The 14,069-nt window shown below is 37.5% G+C and overlaps 1 protein-coding gene and 1 long non-coding RNA gene across 2 annotated transcripts; both read right to left on the bottom strand.

Moving 5' to 3' along the window:
- Positions 1-2,795: 2,795 nt before the first annotated feature.
- On the bottom strand, positions 2,796-5,913 carry LOC146322644 (uncharacterized). Its single transcript, XR_014771302.1, has 3 exons — positions 5,754-5,913; positions 4,659-4,748; positions 2,796-3,346 (listed from the first exon to the last, which is right to left on the bottom strand). It is a non-coding gene; the product is annotated as an uncharacterized LOC146322644 (long non-coding RNA).
- An 807-nt stretch (positions 5,914-6,720) lies between these two features.
- On the bottom strand, positions 6,721-13,788 carry atp6ap2 (ATPase H+ transporting accessory protein 2). Its single transcript, XM_084724680.1, has 9 exons — positions 13,665-13,788; positions 11,090-11,220; positions 10,685-10,813; positions 10,459-10,554; positions 10,215-10,352; positions 9,005-9,058; positions 8,760-8,909; positions 8,545-8,664; positions 6,721-7,628 (listed from the first exon to the last, which is right to left on the bottom strand). The coding sequence occupies exons 1-9, from the start codon at positions 13,738-13,740 to the stop codon at positions 7,434-7,436; spliced, it is 1,089 nt and encodes a 362-aa protein (XP_084580806.1). The 5' UTR covers positions 13,741-13,788; the 3' UTR covers positions 6,721-7,433.
- Positions 13,789-14,069: the final 281 nt, after the last annotated feature.

The raw sequence follows: 14,069 nt of genomic DNA, 5'->3' as shown, positions 1-14,069 counted from the left end.
CATGATTTCAGTGTTTTTGAGGGATTCATTTTAAATTTCTAAATCTCTGTCTCCTCATATTATCTGCAATGAAAGTTTAGCTTGTAATCGTGGATTAGGTATACGTGTGGTCATGATGGTGACTATGTAGCAGGCTGATATTGAAACAAAAATATGGGAAAGACAAAACTTAATTACTTTTCAACCATCTCATATTTTATGTATTTTCATTCTAAATTTTGTATAATTTTGATAGTATTATATGTTTTTAAATGAATTTATTTACTTTTTGAAACAAATATTTCTGACATTCCACTAAGTACTAGAGGGAGCTTATGTACTACCAGTGGTACACATGCCACAGTTTGAGAATCCAGGATCTAGAATATTTTGGTATGAGGTGGTGAGTTTTGGAGATAAACCGTGAAGATGTCTGCCTTCTCTTGAATAAAATAGAACTAGATGGCACTTGGTTTGTGGTGCTCAAAAATTGACCAGTAATGTTTTTTTTTTTTCATAAATCATGACCCATTACTCAAGATAATCCACAGACCTTGTTGTGTGCAGGAACTACGTTTTTCCCACTGAACCTATAACCTATACTTATAAAAAAAAATATCATTGGATAGCAGCCTTCACACCACAACTATAAAGTTGCTTGAGTTCGAACATTATTAAAATCAATATTATTACAGTCATTTTTTTATACTTGACAACTTTGAGACCTCAACAATAGGGAAGCCTTCTAAACAACAACAACAACAAAAAAAGATTTCTGTTGGTTATTTCCTGTTTTATTCTGTAGTCCTGGTCCTCCCTCATGTGTCTTGTCTTTACTTCCTGTCTTTGTCCCTTTCCCACTCTTTTTGATTGCAGTTGGTTCCACCTGTCTGTCCATCTGTGTCTTATTCTTTGTCTATTTAGTCCCTGTGTTTCTCTGTTTCTTTGTCAGTGCCTTCTTGTGTTTGGACGTTGCCCTTGTGTGTCTTCCTGCCCCCTCCTGGTATGCCTTCTTGTTGGACCTGACTCTTGATTTTTGGACTGTTTTTGCGTTTTCCCTTTTGTGGATTCTTTTGTTTTCCTGGACCCTGGTTTTGACCTTCCTGCATTTTTGTAAGCTTTTGTTCCTTTGTTTACTTTATTAAATACATTTGTACTGGATTTGCTTTGTGGTCTGCATTTTTGGGCCCTCCATCTAGTTTAATTTTGACACACACTTAACATGTTTCCTCCATTTTGGTTTCTTCTGAAGAATGAAAATAAGAAAATAATAATAAATACACCGCTGCACCATTATAATGTTAAATACTTTGAAGAATTGTGATCCCAGCAGTAAATACAGAGTCCTCCTGCTCTAGGCCATGCACATCCCATGCCACTTTGGGATGTTTCCAGTCAGGATTCTTTCTATTGCTCCTCTCTAGAGGTTAACAAGAGCGTCTCATAGGTTATTCTTAGGTTTACAGCTGTACAGTCATTTCTGAGCTTTCTTAACCAGGATAGAGCTGTGGCAGGTTCTCTGTGATGCTGAGTCCCAGGAACCTAAAACTGTTCACCTGTTCTACTGTGGTGGAGGAATTTAAAGCTATGTTAGACTCGACTTTGACCACCATCTTTTAAACCTATTTAAATGTAGAAACTTGGATAGGTCATCAGGATTTTGTATGACTTGATTTGTGACTTGCTTGATCTGAACAATATCGCTTATAGCAGGGACATGACCTGATTTGCTTGATTCTCACCACAGTGACATAAGACTTTAGACATGGAGGTGAAGACTTGAGACCTGCTTTTGACTTGTGCATGTGTCTTATATCCACCTCTGGTTCAGACTACAGCCAACAAAGCAGAAGGCTACAAGTCATTTTCAATGGAAGTCAGCGACACGAAGCCACAAACTGATGTCAGACACTGGTGGTCAGGCATGACACGCTACAAATCAGCTGGCCTAAAACATTTCTAAGCACTCGGTGACAAGTCTCAAAAGGGGAATTTGCACTTGTCAGTACACCACTCTGGTGCAGACAGATAATCATTTTTGGGTACCAAGGCTTTTCTTTCTACACCACCATCAGGTTAAACTTAATTGTCCTTATGATGATAAATGATCATTGGTCAAATGTTCAATTAGAGGTTTTTCAGAGTTATGAAGCCAGCAGCTGTTTTTACCAGCTTGTTACACATGCCTTAATGTCAATGATGATGTTTCCCACTTTTGACTTATGTCTGACTGTAAACATAAACAGTATTGTACTCCATAAGGGTCTGTACAGCTGTAAAATTCATAACACATTGTAAGTATCAGGGTCTAAGAGCTGTTGCTATTGATTATGCATGTCTGAAAACCCTGTACCTATTTTAAACACATATCTGTAGTTTAAATTTCAAACAAAGTCATATTGTTATCAACATCAACTCCAGTATATTATTTGCTTTTTGCAATGCAAAATATTTTTCCCCAGCTGTTAAGCTGACTTTCTGCTAATCCCATCATTAATGTTTCTAGTTAAACGTATTGACAAGTCAATATGTCATTACAAAAGTCTCTGAAAACCTTACCACAAAGTTTAAATTCATAGTCTTTCCAGTCAGCATACCTTGTAACCACTACCTTATACAAGTATATGAACATAAACCCTGTCACAATGTTTTTCTTTCAGTTTATTGATACAGCTGCAGAAACATCAGGCCTGCTCAGCCCCTGGAGAGAGGTTGGTGAGTCGGCCTTCAAACACTGCAGTACATAAATAAATACAGGCCTTTGTCACAGATAGCATGTTGACTTACCAAATACCCTGAATAGCATAAATGACTCAGGTGCCTATTGTAATGTGTGTAGCTCACCAGCAAACTTTATGTGAAAATGTCATCATTAATGTTATGAGTTGCACTACTTTTGTCCTGTGATGAGCCAAGATGTCTCCTGTGAAAAAGGCCTGAATGAGTGCCATTAGGAACTGGACGTTGGCCACTGAGTACAGCACTGACAATGGACAGCAGCTGAATAATGTTCTTTGTATCATAGTCTGTAAGGATCTCTTTGTACCATTTTTTTTGTTTCTTTGTTTTGACAAAATTAATGTTGAGCATTGTATGTAGGTGTTTCTGTACAGAATGACCCTGGATAGTGTTTTACAGTCATGTAATGCAAAAATACAAAGAGGACAGATAGTATTTTTCCATTGTGGTGATCACAGTCCCAATGTCCAGCATGATCTTTAACGTCAGGAGGAGCCACATTTCTGCACTGCTGTCTGTGAGGATGTTCCGACTGAGCCTGCTGCTCCGCTGACACCTTCATCAGGTCCAGAGCTCAGTGCAGCTGCCTGGGTGTATCCTCTCGACTCACGTCCAGCTCTCATTTCAGCTAAGTAGAAAAGAAACGCCCATGTGAGTCAGTGACATCATCTACACTATAAAGCTCCTCCATAAGTCTACATGCACACTCTTTCCCTACTTCTATGCCCCTAATCTGTGTTGGGTCAGATTACCTTTAAATCTGGTCAGTTATTCAATACTAATTACATGGATTTTTTTGTAATTAGCAATGTAATCCACTGAATCACAAAAATGTCATCAAATTTGAATACTTCTGGCTTACTTCAAAATCAATCACTGAACATGATGAACCCTATACTAAAAATACTAAATATTACAATTATTACATTAAAATATATAAATAAAAAATTTAGATTACATTAAATTACTGTTTTCTCTTTAAACTTCTCATAACATTTTCAGTGCAAATAAAAAACATTTTTGCACAGGGTTCTTTTTTCCCACCAGGTCAGCCACAATGTGGAGATGAGTAAATAGTGCTTTGGTTATCATAAAAAAACATAATTTTAAAATTGCCATATTTTAAAGATGTGATTAATTGATCTGATCTATTTAGCACATATGAAAACTCATACACAAAACAATATAGGCAAAATAACACCAAGAATATGCAAGGCAGGCCAAAAACCTAAAAAACTTTCCAGGGGTTTCCCCCAGTCAAAAACTGAACCAATGAAAATTCAATCCAATTAACTACTGATTAAAATTTTAAGTCTAAATCTTGAGCTTCAAAACCTAAAATCCATTTTTATAGCATACATCTCACACAGATAAATGAAATCACAAATAATAAGTCAAGTAAGTCTTGGGAATGTAACTGTAATATAACTACACTTATTTTCAAATGTAATCTGGGCTGATTATACTATACTACTTTTTTTGTAATCTGATTACATAATCCTCATTACACCTAATCCATTACTACCCTGCCCCTAATCTCATGGACATGCTGCATGACATAATGTAAGACAAATTAAGAATAATAATGTTGGAACAGGTTACTGTAGCAAAGTCTTAACTGGTCGAGTTTGACTCTGATAATTTGATAGAAAACAAAGACTCATTAAAAGGTCACACTGAGTGACAAAGAACACAGTTTAACAAAGGTCTGATGTTCTCTCAAGACTGAAAAGTCAACTGACTGCAAAAGACAAAATAGCTGCAGGGATCATACAGTTCAGGTAAACAGTTAACTATGTCCTTGAGAGGCTGCATACAGGGTTTATAATTTTCTATTTGTCTTTGAACTCTGAGTTCTATGGAAGAGTATTAGCGCTTGTGTAGAGTTTCTCCTGTTTCCTTTGCAGAAGTTGTTGTGGTGTTTGTTCTTTTTATCTTACCAATAGCACTACATGGTGTTATGATGGGCTTTTCCAGTTGCTCTCCCTCAGCAATGGAAGCCCGGATCTTCCTCACCACGTAGATGCTAGCTGTGACGTGAAACAAAAAACACAAGATGTTTTACAAATAAGCAGCTTGTCTTCACGTATTTGCCTTTCATAAGCAGATTTAGGGTGTTTATTGTCACACTGGTTATACAAGTATGAAAAACTATGGCTGGCATGCTCCATTAAAAAATACCACTTATTTAAGTAATAAAAGACAGAATAATAATCACAAAAGCTTTGTTATTTACACAGTAGATAAATAATCAGATTGGATTAAATATAACTATCTTAATCTATAATGATACATCATAATTTATTGGTTATATTTGTAATGATAATCTGAAAATGCATAGTAGTCTAACAAGTAGCTAAAATTTTCAAATCAATGTAGTGCAGTAAAAAAAAAGTTTTAATAAGTTGGCTACAACTTTTCTCTCTTTCTTTTCATTTAATAAACACCAAAACAGTATCCAACTGCACAGTTCACAGCAAACGTGTCCCTCTGCTGCCACCAAACAATGGCAGGTGGGAACCAAGTAGCTCTAACTCATAGTCAAGGGGACACGATGACATGACTTAAATACTGCACATGAAAATATAAAAATAAGTATTTGAAATGACACAAATGATCATAAAATAACAATTATTTACCAGTAACTAAAATCTGCAAGTGCATACTAATGCTGTCATGTGTGAAATATATAATGTACCCCATACACTGTGCCGCATAATAGGAAACACAAAATTAACACCACAACTTAGCTCTAAGTAAGAAAAATAATCAAAAAATGCAATGTGTGACGTGCAACACTGCATACATTTACTTCAGATTTCATATAGCGTCACTTCGGAAAACAAAACTATGTGAACAATAGATAGATAGATAGATAGATAGATAGATAGATTAGTACAGTACAGTACTGTTTACACTACACTGGGCTACTGTGCTCATCCTAGCTGGAACATAACAGAAACAGTCGTTTCTTTTGTCAGCGTGGGCGTGGTCAGTTACAGTTTTAATATACATAAAACGATAAAGAAACCTACCTTTTATCAGTAGTCAGACCATGGTTGTTTTTCGTTTAAATCTATGGCTGAGATAAGCTCGTCCGTCGCAGGTGTTCGTTGTTTTCTGCGCCTTCCAATATTAATAAGCCATCTGTTACAAAACCACCCGGGACGTTGCATATAAGGAACAATATCAGGGGCGGGACTTAGAGCTCACACCTGCATTCTGATTGGCTGAGTTGTTACGCAAAGAATAGTCTCATAACGTGACCGCATAGAGGGAAGACGTGGGACATAACCACAGAAAAGAAGCTTGAGTGGGATTAGTGAAACTGTCATCCTGCAGTAATCTGTGGAAGCCCGTTTCAGTCAGCGTGATGGAAAAAAAGATTTCATAAGTCATTACAATGACGTAGTAAGTCAAAGTAAGGATTTAGTTTGTCAAAATCATGATTTAATATCTCAAAATAATGATTTAGTATCTCAAAATAATGACTTGGTGAGGTGCATCGTATTACTTACAATTACATACAGAGGCAAGTGAAAAAGCAATCAAGCAGACAAATACCATCTAAAACAACTACTTAGTTGCCAGTTTATTAGGTACACCTGAATAAAAGTAATGCGGACTAAATTGGGACTGCACAATTAATTAAACTATTATTGAAATCACTATATTGTCAAGTGCAGTGTCCTCAATCTCAAAATAAGGATTTAGTATCTCAAGATAATGGTATTCATTTTCAGTTTAGAGTTTCCAGTAGTGAGACTGTGTAACCCACAAAATAAAGCATTACATCTGAATTCCCTGCAGCTATTAGTCACTTTTCCTACCATCCACTTTCTAGATGAGATAGAATTCACTCAGCTTTACTTTGAAACTGCCCATATGGATCTTTCCCAAAATAAACACATGCTATGAGATGAAATGATGCTCCTTCTTATGTACAAGACAGCAGCCTGTGGACATACTGTTTATACAATAGACTTATTAAGAGAACACAAATCAGGGTGATCCATGTAATAATTTATTATTAGGCATTTAATTGCGTTTTACAGAGCTTCATTTATCCTTTTTCAAACCTATCATCCAACATTATGATCAAGTATTCATGTCATCCAATATGCATTTACCATTGGAATAGAAGCAGGGTGAAAGCTACCTGGAATAAACGCAAAAAAAGCACAAATCTTTTCACAATAAGAGTACAGCAGATTTTCATACAGTTGCATTTGTATATTCAATATATACACATAGATTTCATTTAACTTAAAACACTTTCACACAGCAAGACAAGCACAACTTCACACAGAAACCGGACAAATCTCATTCTTTCATAACATTACAATATTTTTTACAATAAAAAATACAATTGCAATCACCAGGCAAACAAATGAAACATAGCTAGTGAGGAGTTAAAGTGGTAAGGAATGATGCGAGGTTGAAGGGAGGAAGTCTGAATTTGTTCGGCATATACAGTGGAAGATGATATAAACCACTTCATGTAGACAAGAACCTTTAAAAACCACTACTTTAATGCTGAGATTTTTTTGCCTGTTATCATAGCAGTGTTGTAAACAAAGAGATGATTCAGTATTACAGTATTATCCTTCCTCCCATCAAGCTGTCACAGTTTTTTCACTAAACAAGACCTCACACAAACACAAACATTCACTAGAAGGATCTAAGAGGACGGCGGGAGTGCTGATGCTCAGGACTTAGTCCATCCTGATCTTCTGATTGGTCATCCTGTAGATGATGCTGTCGTATCCTGGGTCCATGTTCCACAGGTTGTAAGCGATGGCGATGACAGCGAGGGCAAGAGCGATCATCAGCCACAGCACGATGTTGAAGACCACAGCATATTGGAAGTTGTACTTGTAGGCCAGGTTGTATGGGCTGCCAGGGTTACTCTGGACAAAAAAATAAATCCAAACAGGTACATGAATTCATTTAAACCCAGAATAATTCCACACTTAAATCAGTTTCATTAATCAAACCTAAAGGGAAAGATTGGATTATTTCAAGTTCAAGGCACTTCTTGATAGTCAGTGTATTACCTACAGTATATGACGGTCAATATAGTTTGTAGAAGCAGAAGAGTAACAACACAGATGGTAAGAAATATACTGCTGTGGACAGACTTAGCAGCAAAAAAACACATTTTAGCTTCTTAAAAAAGGCCCATTTAGAAAAAAAAGGTTAAAGTGTACACTATATTTATAATATTTTCACCACTTTACCTTGCCATCAGACAGTCTTTTCAGATGGAAAATCAGTGTTATATAAGCCAAGTATCACCAAATGACCCCTTTAAGAAGACATTTATGTCTTCACCTCCATTACTTTGCACGCACTGATTACTCAACAGGATGTGAGTGTCAAAGAAAGAGGTATTTCCAGGACTCTCAGGACAGTCTGTACAGGAGACCCTTCTCACACCTCCATTCCACTTGCTCACTTTTATTGAGAGTGGATGATCAAAGCATTCTTTGGTTCCAGATCCAAGTCATAAAAACCAAGAAGCATGGACTGGGACTGGGTTTTTACTTGCAAGAGGTGCAAGAGGTGCATCGAAGGTTTTGATCTTTAGTTCAGGCTCAGATTTTGCCCATGGACAGCACCACCACAACAGTACATACATGTATTTAATGTGATCAGGGCATAGTAAACTTTTAACAGCATTATAATGAAGTACTGTAGCACAGAGATGCCCTAACCTACAAATCTTGCTTTACATATGTAAGGAAACATGTTGTTAAAAACTCCTTGTAGGAGGCTTCAATTTGACAAACAAATTAGTTAACAAATATTCTGCTTCAGACTCACGATCTGTTTGGATTCCAAGATCGAACGTGACTTCCTGGTCAACGGAGCCTCGAAGGTCTTAACTGTGACAACCTCCACTACAGCACTGTTGCCATAGAGACCATACACATCCTCTCCAAACTACAACGAAAAGACACAAGTATTATTATATGTAGATGTTTAATCAAAAACTGAGTAGATTCTGATATTAAGACGTATTAAGACCTTCTCCTTACTTTCTGCAGGACAGAGGCAAGAATGGCCGTGGCATCACGATACTGCGGAGAGTCTTGGCCATAAAGCCTGCTGAGCTCCTCCAGACCAGACAGCTCCAAGGAGTACAGGTCAGGCGAGTGGTCCTTCGCCAAATGTCTGTGTCTCTGCAGCTACAGGAGAAACATAAGACAAAGACGTATCAGCCACAATGCTGCAAGGACTGTCCATAATTTCAGGAGAATTTCAGTGAACCTGGTCAACTTACCAGAGCTGTGATATCATGCAGCACTTGGACCTCAGACAGGAAGAGCAAATCAGCCTAGAAAGCGAAAATGGTAAAGAGGTAAGAAAAGTAAGAAAGAGGTAAGAAAGCTGGGACATAAGCTTGTAGTGCAGACAGACAGCTGCATAGATTAAAATGAGAGAATATCTGTTGCGGTTTACAGAAAGTAAATTTAAGTTTGGTCAAGTTAGCAATGACCAAAACAGGACTTGGTTCAAAGAAACACGGTTATATTTGTGCCCATTTTCATTACAATATGGCTGAGGAAAAAAAACAGAAGTACTGCTTTATCAGAAGGAAAGAAATGTGGCCCTGTAATAGTACGTATGAATACCATAAACCTAGAGAGACACATTAAAGCTCACCACGAAGTAGAGCTGCTATGATTAGTCAAATAGCCGAATAGTTGATTGAAACAAAATTAGTTACCAACTATTTCAATCACCGAAGTAATTTTTCAAGCAAGAAGGTCAAACATTTGCTGGTTCCAGCTTCTTACATGTGAGGATTTGCTGCTTTTCTTTGTCATTTATGATAGTTAATGTAAACTGTGATGAGCATTTTATGCATTTTGTACATTTTCTGAAATCTTAAAGAGTAAACAAACAGCAGATTAATCAATAATAAAAAATAACAGTCAGTTGCAGCCCTGCTATAAAGAAACTGAGGTTGGTTAATAAAGCGTTAGGATTTTTTTTTTTTTTTTTTTTTAGCTGTAGTCAGATAACTAGTAACGTGGTGGTGTTAAATTATGTAGGCTGTGTTGTGGACCATTGAACCTGTGTTTTTAATCAGATAAAAATAACTCAAAATCTGATGTGAAATCAGTTTGACTAAAATTACAAAAAAAATATTGTTTTTGGCAAGACTAGATTGACTGAAATGCCTACAATCTGATGACGAAAATGTCAACAGTTTTCACTGACCACAACTACACTAAGATAGTTAAGTTTTAATGGACTTTTCTTCAGCTGACTAAAAGGCTACAGAAAACACAGGATGCGGTTGACTAAATATGATAAAAAATTAACAAGGGCATTTGACACAGGACAAAGACTACATTAAAAAACAGCTAGCAAGATTAACACTGGTGGGAGTGAGGCCATGCCATTATTTTACTCTCTATATATGAGATATGAAAACCCAGTACATCCTTGTGTGGGTGGGTCCGATGTTGCTGTTTTACACTGACCTCTGCATTTCTGCTGAGGGAGTTGAGCGGCAGGGAAGCCAGCACAGAGCCATCCTGGGACAGACGGGCACGGATCTGTTGCAGGGTGACTGGTAGGTCCTCAAAAACAGCATTGGCCTTGCCCAGCATGTACAACCTCTGAGAGAGAGACAACAGATAGATACAATCATGACAGATGACCCTGTTAAGAGCGATGTGACAGACATAAAATACGCTCCGTTCAGTCTCGGTATATTTTAATTACCTCCTCACTGGGGGCCAGCTGCAGCACTACAGGGGTGTCCTCAGCAAAGAGAGAGTGGACGGTCTCTGCAACACTGTCCAAGGTGAAGGGTACCGGCTGTAAAGAAGAAGACAACCCACTGACTACTTAAGCCAAATTACAATACAGACTTCAGTAATATTTACACCACAGCATTATATTTGGTGTAAAAAACATCATCATAACGCCACAGTCGTGTCTGACTCACATTCTCCAAGGGGTAGGAGGCCACATTCTGAGGCAGGGCCAGGCTGTCAACCCCTCTCACCACCACCAGTACGTTAGCTCGGGGACGCTGGAACAACGGACCAGCCTGAAGGCCTGGCCAGGACAAATCCTGTACAAATGAACACTAACTGTAAAGGCAAGGCTAGCATAATCATAAACCTGCAGTAACAGATGTTGTGAACACAACATTCACATATCATCACCTTTTAAGTTGATATGGTGAGCAAATACTTGATTAAACACTTCAACAGCAGTTACAAAGCAACAATTAGTCATAATCTGGAGCTATTGTCCGTTATTATAGAAATAGGAATTATAGTGACTTCAAGCTACATCTGTAAAGGAAAATCAAAATAGTGGAGCACTCCTTTAAATATCAAAGCACCTCTTGAACAGAGAAGCCCATGGTTAAGGCCACCAGGTCAGGAATCTTCTCTCCCGAAACAGGCCAGTCTCCTTTTTGGAAGGACACAAACTCTGGAGCCTGCAGCACCGTGAAGCTGTCTCCATGTACACCTGAGACAAAAATGAGAGGACTTTCAATCTAGTAAAACTTAGAAAAGAATAAAGTCACAGTACAAATACTTGCAGGCACAGCTGAAAATCAGCACCAACCACCAGCCAAATGCTGGAAAACATGCAAGTGGCTAGTGGATATGCTTCAAAAGACAGCCAAAACAAAAAACCCACAGTGGTAATCTGTTGTCTGTTTTTAAGTTGAAGTTTTTTGCACCCTGCTTGAAGGGTGTACATCCAAACCGAAAGAAGACAGGCGCTGAGATGAAAGTGAACAAATAATGAAATAAACAAAAGAACAGCCCACATGCTGCAGGTCCAATGTCCACTTATTTATTCAGCGTACTGCAGTGAGGTTTTGAAACACAACTGCTCTAGATCGACTGTGTTTGGAACGTCACTGTGTGCAGTGTGCAAGCTGCTGTTTATTTCACAGTACAAATTCTGCCAAAAAGAAAACATTTTCTCAGCCTGACAAACTTAAAAAAGTTCACAACCCTTTAAGTGTTAAGGGAAAACAAGATGCACATGTTTTTTTTTCCTTTTTTTTCTCATTTCTGCTCTGTTTTGAAATTACTGCACATATGCTTCTTTCTTGATTGTCTAATTTTTTGACTAGGAAATGTATTAACTGACTGTTAATTAACTGTCCTGAAAAATTCCCCACCCCCCCCCCCCAAAAAAGAAGGAAAAAGTAGTGTCCATAACATGTACAACAGCTTTTATTAACAATCCCACTAGCAATTCTTTGCTATTGATAGATGTAAATATTTGTGTCACAGTGAAATACAACCATGACCATTGTTGGGGCATAGCTGCCTACAAGTAGTTCAATTACTAGTTTAACTATTACTATGACAAGTTTAACTACAATATGTACTAGTTGGGTGGTGGTTTGACAAATCTCATTAGCTTTTTTCAGTAGTTAACTACTTTGGTTCATGTAGTTTAGGTAAGTAGTTACAAACTACATATTCATAGTATTCTCATGATAGTTCTTGCCCTACAATATGACACAATGTCATGGCTCATAGGCTACACTTTACTCCGTGTCAGTACTGTTGTGATAATTACCTGTGATGACGTTTGGATGTTGCTGAACTGCTTTCTGAAACAACTGTTAATCTGGCAAAATATTTTTTCTGAGATCAGTTCAGATGTAATTTAAATGACTTTCATTATGAAGTAGCTGGTAGTGTGGTTAACTACAGTGTCCAAATCAACTTCCATTGCTCACAATAATGTGAACAATTTAACTTTATCACAGCTGCCATTTTGACCCAGAATAGTAGGCTAAAAACAAGTATTACCAGTGATACTAATTATGGACAGAGTCAGGGGGCTGATTTTGTACATGTTAGCTCACTGGAAAGGCTCTCCAGCACTAAATGGTATGGTACCTACATTAATATTATTGTCAACAAATGTGTTTGCACTAGTATTTTATATGAATATGGCTGCCATGAAAAAGTCCTAATTATTAACAGTGAATTTTCTATTATGTGGAGAATTATGAATGAGTGAAAGATGAGGTGTACATTCTGTAGCTATTGACTGTAGAAAAAGATATATAAATTTAGTATTTGGACAATTAAATTTCATCAGTAACACATCATCAACTGAATAATAAATTAATCATAATGCTCTTCATTTCCTCAGCAGCCGATTTGCAATAATGAACAGTAGCTCCTCTGAAACGAGAGGCTATGTCAGTTCTATCAGTGTGGTGTTATAATTAATTCTCACTTAGATGTTAATTGTGCGTTACAGCAGCAAATAGCAGCTGCAGCTCTATGAACGGCCTGACTGGACTTCACGGCTCACATGAAAGATAACTCGTTAACCCGTGAACATAAACATTACAGGGCCGTGGATGGATGATAGATGGAGGCATACACTCGTGACAGAGAGCTGACCATGAATGTTAGGGGGAACTACCAACTTACACCATTGTCACATGACAAGACAGTCTGGTGTAAATTAGTAACCACATACAAGGAAGCACATACATCTATATTTTCCTTCAATTTCATGACCACGAACATTTTGAGAACCTTTCCAAAAAGAAAACTAAAGACATTCTCACGCACACAGTTAGGTCAGCCTTTACAGGTTGCTAATGCGTTAACTGTTAGCAACAAGCTAACACTATGATCTTCTGTTTTTAATACGCGGTACGTTTGACCCAAAGTCGATCCAATAACCCAATTATACAAGTATAACAAGGTTATGTGACACAATTCTATTCATTTATGTGACACAGTATAATACATGGCGTAAGATTTTAATAGTAAGCTAAACGGCGATGGTAACGATGTTCCAAGCTAGGTTAGCGAGATGTCATCTGTAAATACGGTGGATCCATGAGGCTGTCGTGCTAGATTTAAATGAGAAAAAACCTCCGTGAAGTGAATCATGACGATACATCTCTGTATATTTCCTACCGGTCGTGAAAACGAAGCAGGTGACAAACACCGCGGATAATATAGCCTCCATCCTCCTCCAGTTTGTCAGCGACATCTTTCTCCTTCGTAGAGCAGAAATCAGCTGACCTGACGTCACAATACCGCAAAGAACCATGGGACAAAATCTGATACAGGACACAACCCATGGGCACAACACAGTTTGATGCTGTACTTATTAAGTTTTGCTTTATTTTCTGTTTATTTTCCTTTTATTATGTTTAAAAATACCGGTTAATGTATGTCATAAATGTGAATGTACATTTTATTGCCAAATGTAATATAAAATAAAATTTGATCAATAATAATTTAAAAAATGGATAGGCCAGATCAGTGGTTTCCAAACTTCTTCTAACATTTATTTGCAATTATTAGCAACAAGTGGGG

This window comes from Lutjanus erythropterus, chromosome 8 (genome assembly GCF_056507025.1).
Source record: "Lutjanus erythropterus isolate fLutEry1 chromosome 8, fLutEry1.hap2, whole genome shotgun sequence".
NCBI lineage: Eukaryota > Metazoa > Chordata > Actinopteri > Lutjaniformes > Lutjanidae > Lutjanus > Lutjanus erythropterus.
This window is presented reverse-complemented; position numbering and strand designations above follow the sequence as displayed.